The sequence below is a fragment of the Oryx dammah genome, unplaced genomic scaffold (genome assembly GCF_014754425.2).
Source record: "Oryx dammah isolate SB20612 unplaced genomic scaffold, SCBI_Odam_1.1 HiC_scaffold_18, whole genome shotgun sequence".
Lineage (NCBI taxonomy): Eukaryota > Metazoa > Chordata > Mammalia > Artiodactyla > Bovidae > Oryx > Oryx dammah.
Window position 1 is genome coordinate 99793393 of NW_024070202.1, and position 13915 is coordinate 99807307.

Consider the following 13915-nt stretch of genomic DNA (forward strand, 5'->3'; position numbering starts at 1 on the left):
TAACTTGTTGGAGAGCCCTTACAGCAATCCTCAATAATCTTGCTCAGAAAGATCACTACATACAAAGTTTACAAATTTCAAAGGCAAGGTTATTAAAAATGTGGTATGTGAATGTGACACCAGTCTGCAAATTGTTACTAGCACAGGACAACATTTTAAATACAATGTCTAGTTCAGCTAACTTTAAAAAATTGCAAGATATTCTTAATGAAGGAGACTGTGTTGACTTATTTTCTAGCTCAGGCTCTTTACCCACCAAGAACCGGTAACAGCGTGTGGATCAGCTCTTTCAAGCAACATTGCTCTAGACTTCAATTTTGGCTGTTACCTCTAATTTTTCTGTTCCTGATGCCACACAAACTTTAAGTAAATTAATAACCAATTACTTAGCTTGAATGGTTATAAAACAATAGAAAAAGCAATAAAAATCAGCAATTGACCTCACCTTTGACAGAAGCAATTTCACGCAGGAAACATGACCTTCATAGACGGCAGACAGAAGAGGTGTGATATGATGTTTATCTGGAGCCTATGAAAGAATGAGATATAGATCACTTTATCCATTTTTCATTTCTTCCTTCTCTCTAGATCATTAAGGAATGCTTATAAATAATTGAAAATCAATGTTCTCCCATTTTTAGCCTCTTACAGAGCTGACAGAGGCCTAGGCTCACAAGCAGTTTCTCCTTAGAAGCCAGTGAAACAGAAGGAGCAGGACTTTGACCCCTGCTCAAATCTGGACTCTGGCACTTAACTGTGTGACTAGTTACTTAACCTCTCTGAGCCTCAACTCCCCACTACTGTAGGCACGCCAGTATGAAGAGGTAATAGATGCCCACAGTAGGGCCAGGTGACATGGCAGCCCCTGAGATGTGAAAAGTTCATCTCACTTGGTGTTATGGTTAAACATTTTTCTGAATCTTTGAAATGCAGAAGCTACAAAAGCCAAGAATCAAGAGATAACTGCTGCCTGACCGTTGTCCAAAATCCACTTTTAGATTTTTCATATAACTACAGGGCCTATCCTCCATTGGGTGATAGCCATTTGCCACCTACAGATAGTGCTAACTCTCAAAATGCTTTAGAACATGAAAAGGAAGCATGAATCTATCTATCCTGTGTCTCCCACCCCCTAGTTTTATCAGTTTAAAAAAATAAACTTGTTCTGCTTATTAAAAAAAAAAAAATCACAACCATGTACTTCTAAGCTACAGAAATTCGGCAATATTTCAGACTATATTCTTACTTCACATGAGATTTCCACCAGTAACTATTTCACAAATCTACTGAAAACAACTACCCAAAAGCATACAACAGGAGTTTTTTTTCTAGAATGACAATGTTCTTTACATACATTAATATCTGCTCCTTTCAGCAGCAGAAATTCCAGGATTTCAAGCTGTCCACAATCTGCTGCATAATGAAGAGGCTTTCTTCCACCTTCTAGTGTCCGGTTGACATCTTCTCCCTTAGAAGCCAAATGAAAACAGTATTCCTAAGGATGGTAGACTGAAGAAGGGAAATGAGGCACCTGGTAGCTTTACTTTCTTAAAGCTACAAGGGTTTCATTAAAGAATTACATATCCTGCCAAGTGAAAACAAGCAACCGAGAACTTGAAATTAAATTCTGCACAATGGTTAGCACACAGTATGACTGCAATTCAAACCATTAGTCAAGCTGAAAACAATTTTAAAAAATGCTAAATGTAATGAAATATATTACTGGGCTCTATCTCTAAGGAATTTTAATCACCATGATGTCAAGATGTAACCAGCAAAGAAAAAATGTTGAGTTTAAATACTTAAGATTTTACACAGATCATATGACATGAATTTTAATACTTCAGAGAAAGCATCACTACTTTGATGGAGGCAGACATCACCATCAAAAGGTAATCAGTATTAGCTGTTAAGAATTCATTTCATTCATTCATTCAAATTTAAGCTCTATTGTATGGTCAGGTCTGTGGACAGAGTGAACAATGGTAAACAAAATCAGAAATGGTTTCTGATTCCACAGAGCTTACCACCCAGTGTGGGAGGCAGATAGTAATCTAATAATCACGTGATTAAACATACATTTAACGGAGTTGTGAGAATTAAAGTAACTGATCCATGCAAAGCACTGAAAATAAGGTGGGATAGCTAAAATTAGCAGATATGTGATTAGCTTTTATTATAAGCTACCTATGTAAATAAGTATTTATTTAAATACTGAGTCAAATCCTTTACTCAGTATTTTCATTTTAAGGTTCAGTTCAGTTGCTCAGTCATGTCCTACTCTTTGCGACCCCATGAATCGCAGCACGCCAGGCCTCCCTGTTCATCACCATCTCCCGGAGTTCACTCAGACTCACGTCCGTCGAGTCCGTGATGCCATCCAGCCATCTTATCCTCGGTCATCCCCTTCTCCTCCTGCCCCCAATCTCTCCCAGCATCAGAGTCTTTTCCAATGAGTCAACTCTTCGCATGAGGTGGCCAGAGTCTTGGAGTTTCAGCTTTAGCATCATTCCTTCCAAAGAAATCCCAGGGCTGATCTCCTTCAGAATGGACTGGTTGGATCTCCCTGCAGTCCAAGGGACTCTCAAGAGTCTTCTCCAACACCACAGTTCAAAAGCATCAATTCTTCAGCCCTCAGCTTTCTTCACAGTCCAACTCTCACATCCATACATGACCACTGAAAAACCACAGCCTTGACTAGACGGACCTTTGCTGGCAAAGTAATGTTTCTGCTTTTCAATATGCTATCTAGGTTGGTCATAACTTTCCTTCCAAGGAGTAAGCGTCTTTTAATTTCATGGCTGCAGTCACCATATGCAGTGATTTTGGAGCCCCCCAAAATAAAGTCTGACACTGTTTCCACATCTATTTCCCATGAAGTGATGGCACCAGATGCCATGATCTTCATTTTCTGAATGTTGCGCTTTAAGCCAACTTTTCCTCTCTCTTCTTTCACTTTCATCAAGAGGCTTTTTAGTTCCAAGGGTCATTATATAGATAAAGCATCTATTTTACAAACAATAAAATCATTAAATTCAAACAATTTGAAATCATTAAATATATAGAGGTATTTTTTTTTTCCCTTAAGGAAAAAGTTTACCTCCAGGGTTTTACATCCTCGAGAAAGTATTAGCATTATCATCTTGTTTTTCAAGGGTTGGTACTTAAAAAAAAAAAACATTCCAAGAGGTAAAACCACCTGCCTGTCACATCAGTGGAGGCCTCAGAGCATTAAGTCAGGAAACTAAATTACACACAGTGTTTCTGAGTTCCAGGCCTGATGTATGTTTTAAATATATTGTCTCTATGTCAAGAATTTAATCAAAAATAATTTTTCTCCTTTTTAATTCCTCGATGATAAAACAACCTTTTTCAGTTACGAGGACATGAGTAATTTACAGCAGTAACTTCTAATGGATTATTCAAGTCATCTGAATGCAGAGTGCCAAAGAATATTAAGGAGAGATAAAGACTTCTTAAGTGAACAATGCAAAGAAACAGAAGAAAACAATAGAATGGGAAAGCCTAGAGATCTCTTCAATAAAATCAGAGATACCAAGAGAATATTTCATGCAAAGATGGACACAATAAAGGACAGAAATGTATGGGCCTCACAGAAGCAGAAGATATTAAGAAGAGTTGGCAAGAATTCACAGAACTGTACAAAAAGATCTTCACGACCCAGATAATCACGAGGGTACAATCACTAACTTACAGCCAGACATCCTAGAAGGCGAAGTCAAGTGGGCCTTAGGAAGCATCACTATGAACAAAACTAGTGGAGGTGATGGGATTCCAACTGAGCTATTTCAAATTCTAAAAGATGCTGTGTAAGTGCCACACTCAATACGCAAGCAAATTTGGAAAACTCAGCAGTGGCCACAGGACTGGAAAAGGTCAGTTTTCATTCCAATTTCAAAGAAAGGCAAGGCCAAAGAATGCTCAAACTACCACACAATTGCACTCATCTCACACACTAGTAAAGTAATGCTCAAAATTCTCCAAGCCAGGCTTCAACAGTACATCAACCATGAACTTCCAGATGTTCAAGCTGGATTTAGACAAGGCAGAGGAACCAGAGATCAAATTGCCAACATCCGTTGGATCATCCAAAAAGCAAGAGAGTTCCAGAAAAACATCGATTTCTGCTTTCTTGACTATGCCAAAGCCTTTGACTGTGTGGATCACAACAAACTGTGGAAAATTCTGAGAGAGATGGGAATACCAGACCACCTGACCTGCCTCTTGAGAAACCTGTATGCAGGTCAGGAAGCAACAGTTAGAACCGTACATGCAACAACAGACTGGTTCCAAATAGGAAAAGGACTACGTCAAGGCTGTATATTGTCACTCTGCTTATTTAACTTATATGCAGAGTACATCATGAGAAATGCTGGGCTGGCTGAAGCACAAGCTGGAATCAAGATTGCCAGGAGAAACATCAATGACTTCAGATATGCAGATGACACCACCCCTATGGCAAAAAGTGAAGAAGAACTAAAAAAGGCCTCTTGATGAAAGTGAAAGAGGAGAGTGAAAAAGTTGGCTTAAAACTCAACATTCAGAAAATGAAGATCATGGCATCTGGTCCCATCACTTCATCGCAATTAGATGGGGAAACAGTGGAAACAGTGTCAGACTTTATTTTGGGGGGCTCCAAAATCACTGCAGATGGTGATTGTAGCCATGAAATTAAAAGACGCTCATTACTTGGAAGAAAAGTTATGACCAACCTAGACAGCATATTAAAAAGCAGAAACATTACTTTGCCAACAAAGGTCCATCTAGTCAAAGCTATGGTTTTTCCAGTAGTCATGTATGGATGTGAGAGTTGGACTATAAAGAAAGCTGAGCGCTGAAGAATTGATGTTTTTGAACTGTGGTGTTGGAGAAGGCTCTTGAGAGTCCCTTGGACTGCAAGGAGATCCAACCAGTCCATCATAAAGGAAATCAGTCCTGAATAGTCATTGGAAGGACTGATGCTGAAGCTGAAACTCCAATACTTTGGCCACCTGATGCAAAGAACTGATTCACTGGAAAAGACCCTGATGCAGGGAAAGATTGAGGGCAGGAGGAGAAGGGGACGACAGAGGATGAGATGGTTGGATGGTGTCACCAACACGATGGACATGAGTTTGAGTAAACTCCGGGAGTTGGTGATGGACAAGGAAGCCTGGAGTGCTGCAGTCTATGGGGTCGCAAAGAGTCTTGACACGACTGAGCGACTGAACTGAACTGCTTCACTTACTGCACGAAAGCCTTTGACTGCGTAGATCACACAAACTGTGGAAAATTCTTCAAGAGATGGGATTACCAGACCACCTTACCTGCCTCCTGCGAGACTTGTATGCAGGTCAAGAAGTAACAGTTTGAACCAGACATGAACAATGAACAAACTGGTTCCAAATTGGGAAAGGAATATGTCAAGGCTGAATATTGTCACCCTGTTTAACTTACAGGCAGAGTACATCATGCAAAATGCTGAGCTGGGTGAGGCACAGCTGGAATCAAGATTGCCAGGAGAAATATCAATAACCTTAGATATGCAGATGATACCACCCTTATGGCAGAAAGCTAAGAGGAACTAATGATTAAGGTGGGGAAACAATGGCAGTGACACATTTTATTTTCTTGGGCTCCAAAATCACTGTAGTCGGTGACTGCAACCACAAAATTAAAAGACACTTGCTCCTTGGAAGAAAATGACAAACCTAGACAGTGTATTAAAAAGCAGAGACTTTACTTTGCCTACAAAGTTCTGTATAGTTTTTCCAGCAGTCATGTAGGGATGTGAGATCTGGATAATAAAAAAGGCTGAGTGCCGAAGAACTGATGCCTTCAAACTGTGGTGCTGGAGAAGACTCTTGAGAGTGCCTTGGACTGCAAGGAGATCCAACCAGTCAATCTTAAAAGAAATCAACCATGAATATTCACTGGCCGACTCACTGGAAAAAGACCCTGATGCTAGAAAAGACTGAAGGCAGGAGAAGGGGATGACAGAGAATGAGATGGTTGGATGGCATCGCTGACTCAAGGGACATGAGTTTGAACAAACTCTGGGAGATGGTGAAGGACAGGGAAGCCTGGCATGAAGCAGTCCATGGGGTCATAAAGTCTGACACAAGTGAGTGACTGAACAACAGGGCTCCTTATACAGTAAATTAACACATTAGTAGAAAGAAGGTGTATAACATACTTAATATCACTGGAGACTGGGTGAGAGCTCCAATTCTACCACTGAGTTGTAGGACCTTAGACTACTTTCTAAATTTTTGTTTTTTTTTTCCCATTTTTATTCCCATTTGGGACTAAAAACACACCTCACTGGATTTTAGTGTATCATCAAATGAAATAATCCATGCAAAGTATCTAACACAGTACTAGACAAGGTAGTATGTTTAAAAAGGTTAAGTATTATTGCTGTGGATTGATTCACACTAGTTCTAAAAGACTATCCAAAATTAGGTTAATGAAGGTTCAGAATAATGGCTGAAAAATAAAGATATGACTTATTATACTTTATATTCAGAAACAAATTTAAAAGTAAGGCCAACCTGGAGTACCAGCTTAATCTTTATTCACAACTGCAGAAATGTGAGGCTTTGAGGCAAAGAAGTATTGCTTAAAATGATTTAGATAAAACTAGTTTTCCTTTCACTTCCTTTCCATTATTCATGTTAATATTAACTGGAGAGGATTAACTAGATAGGCCTTTCTAGTGGGACAAAGTAAAGAAATAACTGCAGTAAGTAGTCAGTAAGACAGCTTTGTCAAAAGTTGTTTTCCTGAATTAAAATATGTGATACCGTCCTTCTCAACTTGGTATAAATGTGCAAAAGGCATATGAAAAAGAACAGTTGTGAGTTTAAACTCCCCTTTATCCCTGCAGATGCTGCCTTTACAATTCTTATTTTAGCAGACAAAAATGACAATACTGGAAAGGCTTAGTGTGACTGACAGGAAAGAAAGCATCTTCTTCTGCAGGCCTTTGAGGACTCTATAGTACTAAATACCTATATTGGGCAAGTAGAAAGGTCTCGAATTAACCATCTCTGTCCTTCTACAGTAAGAAAATGCATGGGAAAAAGACATATGGAAATCTCTGTACCCTGCTGCAAACCTGAAAATGCTCTAAAAAGTAAAAGTCTATTTAAAAAAATTAAATTCAAAGTGAGCAGAAATCAATGAAATGGAAAACAGAAAGATAACAGAAATCAAAAGCTATTTCTTTGAGATCAACACCATTGATAGATCTCTAGCTAGAATGATTAGGGGGGGAAAAAAGGACAGAAAGTGCTAATATCAGATTTTACAGACCATCTTCTCACAAAGAAACTCCCACGTCACAGATGGCTACACTGTAAGTTTTACCAAACACTTAAGAAAAAATGAATAATAATAATTCTGCACACTCTTCCAAAATAACAGGAAGGCCAAAATGTGTTCTTTGAGGTCAACATACTCTGATTCTGAGACAAAGACGTTACAAGTCAGGAACAGCACAGGATAATGTTCCTAACGAACACAAACTCTAAACAATTTTAGCAAATTCAATCAAATAATGTATAAAAGTACAAGAGGCCATGACTAAGTAGTATTTATCCCAGGAATACAAGGTTGGTTGAATATTTGAAGACAGTCCACATAATTCACCATTTTAACAAACTGAAAAAAGAAAAACCGTACAATCATCTCAAAAAGCATCTGACAAAATCCAACATCCTTTACTGATAAAAGCTCAGCAAACTAGGAAAAGAAGGACATTTCTCTGGACTAATGAAGGGCCTCTACAGAGAAACTACAATTAACATCATACTTAACTGGTGACAGATTGAATGAATGCTTTTCTCCTCAAACCAGGACATCTTTTTTCTACCACCTATACTGTACACTGTTCTAGAGGTTCTGAACAGTGCCACTAGGGAACAAACAAACCTCATCCATTATGAAAAGGAAGAAGTATAACTGTCTTTGTTTATAGATGATGATAGCTACGTAGAGGAAAGTCCAATGGGATCTACCAAAAAGCTACTAGAATAAGTAATTTTAGGAATGTTAAAGAACAAAAGATCAATATACTGACTCAACTGCATTTTTATATAGCACCAGCAATTAATAATTACAAATCAAAACTAAAACCAGTATTATCTACAATAGCAAACAAATTTATAAAACATCTGGTAATAAGCCTTAACAAAAAATACAATACGTATATACTTAAAATCACCAAACACTGTTGAGAAGAATTGAGAGGATCTAAATAAATAAATGGAGAGATAAGCACATTCATGGGTGGGGAGACTGAATATTGCAAAGATGTCAATTTTCCACAGATTGATATACAGATTCAACGCAACACCAATTAAAATCCTAGCAGGCTTTTAAAAAAAGAAATTGACAAACTGACCCTAAATTTCATGTGGAAAAACAAACAATCTAGAACAGCCAAAACGACTTTGAAAAGAAAGAACACACTGGAGAGCTAACAATATCTGACTTCAAAAATTATTAAAAACTGCAGTAATCAAGAAAGCATGGTACTGGCATAAAGGTATAAAATACAGAAACTAATATATACTAATAAAAAACCAGAATAGTAGTTGCTTACTGGGGTATTATGGAAGGTAGGGACTATGAAGGGGCACTTGAGGGTGATGGAATCCACCAATTCATTATCTTGATTGTGGTGATGGTTTCATGATTGTATACATGTCAAAACTTATCCAGTTGCACTCTTTAAATATCTGCAATTTCTTGCATTTAAATTATGCCTCAATAACATAGATTTTCCTAAATCAAGTCTCTGTGGCTCTATTCTTGATGCTAACTAAAATTTGATATAGAAGAGGGGCAGTAATGACTAATAGTGCCTTCATGGGAGACTTAAAAGGAAAAGCTACTTGGGGTCAAGTTATTTCACTGTTAATGCTAAATGAAAAGCTCCCGACCTCTGTATTCTATAACTCAACAAACTAGATGGAAGAAAAGTTTTAAGGTGGAGTAAGTGTGGATCAGTATGGCCCCTACTAGCTGAATGGGCTTCAGATATCAAAACAAGGTAAAAAAAATCTTACTCAGCACCTCAACTTCCAGACCCATTATGCCGACACCATTCCTTTCCACTGTCTTTTACTCAGTTAATTCCTACTAATCCTTTAGAATCAAGCTTTAATCAAACTTCCTCTGAAAAGTCATCTCTGAGTAATATGACCTTCACAGGGGTGCCCAAAGCAGCTTGTATTTATTTCCCTGTGTCACATTCAACTCAACCTGCCTTTATCTGTATCCTCTATGAATGCAGGTCACACATCATGTCACTATTAGTTACTTTTGCAGCTCTAATGCCTATATAGTTCTGATACATAGTAAATTTTACATAATAGAAGCTTTTATACTGAACAAATGTGAAGTTGCTCAAGTGACAGACTTGGAAGTCAGTCATACACACCATCTTCTACTTCAAGCAACTACTGATATTACTTATCCAGTAATAGCAGCAGTAACTTGAGGCCAGTGCTGTTTACTGACGGAGGGATTGGAATGACAGTTTAACCAGCTCCCCAGCAGTTGGAGAGGTGTTAACTTCAGTAGTGGTGTTGAAATAGGGAAGGAAGGCAGCGCTCTATCTAGTTCCTTTCTCCTCACTCTCGGTCGGCATCAGCGATCAGAAGAAAGGATGTCAGACATATTCTTCACCTTCATTCTAACTTCATGAAACATTACCAGCTACGAAGAAAAATCTAACCCTAATTTTGTCACCCAGATTCTGGGGCTAGAAGTGAGAGATGCACAATTTCAACAGGTCCCTTAGCATTACATGGCAATCCTACCATGTTCCTGTTTTTCTTGCTTTTCCATGTTGCACAGAGACTATTTTAAATCTCTTCCACTTTTTGTAAGCCGCCTCCTTTCTTTTTATTTTCAGTAGTTAACCTTGTATTCTTCTCCAAACAGAAAACGGTCTTCAGACGTGAATTTCCTCCTGAACTTCTCTCTACTTTCCTGCAACGGACAAATCCTTTCTTATCTAAAGACAATCCCTCACGTAAGTTTTGGATATCATCCTTTTTTGTTGTCTTACCAAAAAACTCATTCCTTTGTTATCCCTTTTCTTGCCTGTGTTTTCAACCTCTCCTGCTCTACTTGTTCCCTTTCATCAGAATATGCCACTCACAACTCTTCATTAAAAAAGCAACAGCAACATAAAAATCTATCCTTAGGCCTGACATCCACCTTTTAGTTACTATTCTTTCTCCTCCCTTTCATACTAAACTTGCCAAAACAATTGTGAATATCTGCTATCTCGTTTCTTACTTTCTGTTCTAATCTGGCTTCCACCCTCATTATTATACTACAGCCATTTTTGCTGATGTCAAAGACCTCCATGTTGTGAAATGCAAAGGTTATCTCTTAGCCCTCACCTTAACTGAGGTCCCAACATGACAAAGTGGATCACTTCTCCCCTCTTAAAGCACCCTTTCTCCCCTGGCTTTAGGGACACCACATTATAGTAGTTTTCCTTCTGCTATTTCTTTGCTGTTTCCTCTTCTGATTTGTCCACTTCTAGGAGATGTTTGGAGAAGGCAATAGCACCCCACTCCAGTACTCTTGCCTGAAAAATCCCACGGACAGAGGAGCCTGGTAGGCTGCAGTCCATGGGGTCTCGAAGAGTTGGACACAGCTGAGCGACTTCACTTTCACTTTTCACTTTCATGCATTGGAGAAGGAAATGGCAACCCACTCCAGTGTTCTTGCCTAGAGAATCCCAGGGATGGGGGAGTCTGGTGGGCTGCCATCTATGGGGTTGCACAGAGTCGGACACCACTGAAGCGGCTTAGCAGCAACAGCAGGAGATGTTTAAAACTAATTTTTGAGACCTTGGTTATGAATTCTGATTATCATATATAATTCAGTTGATAAAAACTGGTTAGCTTTATAGTCCAGTAATAGTATACACCTTGATTACTTCTTCAGTGATAGTTTTCATGTTTTTAAAGACATTATGCAGTAACATCGGGCAATAGTATCATATCATGTGTCACAGAGTTGCAGCAATAAATTCTCATCATTATGGGTGTGTAAATAACCAGGCAGGTGACAAATAACTGCACACAGCTTCTGTTTACCACATCAGTTCAGGTAAAGCAGGCTGACAAATCTAACTTGTCAACACATCCAGGCTGGTTTAGCTTCACTTTTCCCTTTTTAGCAAGAATAATTTATCCAGTATCATTTTACTCTCCTTTCCATCATCACAATGTGAAGCCTGTTGGTTGTTAAATATACAACAGATTTTTGTTACATTAAAATTATACTTTTTACTATATTTTTCTTGTACCAAGAAATCTGTTTTGAAGCTATTTTGTTTCTAAATATGATATATTCTACTTGACAATCTCTGAAGAGACTTTCAAAAAGCTTACAAATTCTTTTGCGTGTATACATTTTCTAGGTAAAGAGCCCAGGTCACTTTTCATCAGATTTTCAAAGGGTACCATGATCCCTGAGAAGTTAGGAACCCCTTCCTTTAACTTTTCTACTTTATGATGGGAAGTAGTATTTAAACAGTGGAAAGACCACCAGACAGAAACCCTTAGTGCTAAGTTGCCTCTGCAACTGCCCACAAGGAAGAAGCAAGAAGCTTGAAGACCTTAGTTTCCTCACTGAAAACTATGCAGCTGGAGCAGATGGCCTCTTAAGTCTACAACTGTTCCCCCTTATATTTGAGAAAATAGGTGTTTCTACACTTCTGGCCATGAAAACAAAGTAGTAGCTTAAGAGACTGGAAGCGGAAAATGGCTGCTACATAGGTACATTTAACTTTCCACACAAACTGGACCAAGCATGAAGGTTTAATACAACAACACGAATCATGTAAAAAATACATCTACATTTCAAAGTAAAAAACTTTTTTTCAAACCTATTCTTAGAGTTGTTTTGCTAACAAAAGCAGGCAATGGTTTTTAAAAAGACGCAATATGGTATTTGAAAAAGACACACTACTTGCAATCAATTTAATTCAACATTTACTGAGCCTACTATATATAAGTTAGGCACTGTGCTACTTGCTTGGGATAAAATAGGACGGCCGAACTCTGATTAAAAGAATTTGCTACCTTCTTGGGAAGCTAGCATGCAAATAAATGAATGCCATTTAGTTAAGTACCACAAAATACAGAGGAACCTTAATGAACTGAATGTTCGACAACTTTGTTGGCAATTCGTCTTTTACTGCAATTTAACCTTTCATCTATTTATATCTTGTATTGTTAATTCAATGGCCTTAGGGGTCAGACACCACATCTTATACTTTTTCATTTGTACCATAATTTTAAACGTGGCTCTTCTAAACCTTCAGGAAATCCAGGTGCTCATTTGGAAAGCACCTACAATAAACTGTCGCTGTGAACTGAACTGAAAATCACTCAGTCCTGTCCAACTCTTTGCAACCCCATGGACAAGAATACTGGAGTAGGTAGCCTTTCCCTTCTCCAGGGGATCTTTGCAACCAGGGGATTGAACCCAGGTCTCCTGCATTGCAGGCAGATTCTTTACCGTCTGAGCCACCAGGGAAGCCCAATAACACGGGAGTGGGTAGCCTATCCCTTCTCCAGCAGATCTCCTGTCCCAGGAATTGAACTGGGGTCTCCTGCACTGCAGGCAGATTCTTTACCAGCTGAGCTACCAGAGAAGTCCCTGTTGCCGTGAGGCTTCACTGAAATAAGGTAATGTATCTGGAACAGGAAGCACTCAATAAATGTTAACTGATAATATTATCAGAGGTCTCAATAGTTCTCATTTGAATAGTTTTCCAATCAATTTTCCCACTTTCAACAATTTAAAAAATGTAAATCAATGTTCCTGAAGAGTAACACAGGAACACTGATCACACCTCTTTCTCACGCAAAAAAATTTCACCTGCTCCCTTTCGTTAAACAGAAAATCTTTGCCACGATACTAAAGGCATCTTCAGTACCAACTTACCACTCTGGACTTTTTTATTCTCAGACACACTGCCCCCAATGTATCTGGGAAACTTCACTTTGTTGTTCTTCTTGGTCTACTGAAATTCCATTGCCCTTGAAGATCTATTTTATCTATGAAACTTTTACCTGATACTCTCCCTGCCTTTCACCCTTGATACTCTTGATAAACAATTTCCTCCGTTTAATTCTTACAGTTCTTATTTATATGTCTTTTACTACATTTACCTTTATTTAATTAGGTGTATGTCATTTCGATGGTAACGCCACTAAAGAAAGGACAATGCCTTATGCACATACTGCCTACCTACTACGTCTGTGGGTGACTTGTACGTGAGAGTCCAATTCAAAGAATTAGTGTACTCATTTATACCATGTTTGTCACACTGTGTGGCCTTTTGCTTACCAAAACATATACAAAACAGATATAAAGAGGTATTTAAAAAACGCTGTTAAGAGTGTCTGAAAGCCACCTAATCTCACTGTTGGAAAGGACTCTGTCATCTAATTCAACCACCCATATTGCATCTGAATCCCTGCTTGTGTATGCCCAGCATACAACTGAATTTCTCTAATGAAAGGCAATTCAAGACCTTACAAGTCAGTCTATCCTTGCTTTAAATGCTGGAAAATTCACTGCTTACTGGTTTTGATCCTGTTCTTTGGGGACACATGGAACAAGGAGTCCTCCTTTCATTAGATTACTGTTTAGTAGCCATGGTACTCGGAGAAGGCAATGGCACCCCACTCCAGTACTCTTGCCTGGAAAATCCCATGGACGGAGGAGTCTGGTAGGCTACAGTCCATGGGGTTGCGAAGAGTCAGACGACTGAGCGACTTCACTTTCACTTTTCACTTTCATGCATTGGAGAAGGAAATGGCAACCCACTCCAGTGTTCTCGCCTGGAGAATCCCAGGGACGGGGGAGCCTG

General features: G+C 38.8%; 1 protein-coding gene across 1 annotated transcript in view; it reads right to left on the reverse strand.

Annotated features, from left to right (window-relative positions):
* The window catches only part of MTPN (myotrophin), a 72773-nt gene that overhangs the window by 23558 nt on the left and 35300 nt on the right, over positions 1–13915 (reverse strand). The window contains exons 2-3 of the mRNA XM_040259951.1: positions 1355–1468; positions 446–529 (exon numbers count right to left, since the gene is read on the reverse strand). Coding sequence (XP_040115885.1) covers positions 446–529; positions 1355–1468 — 198 coding nt within the window. The remainder of the gene's footprint in view (positions 1–445; positions 530–1354; positions 1469–13915) is intronic.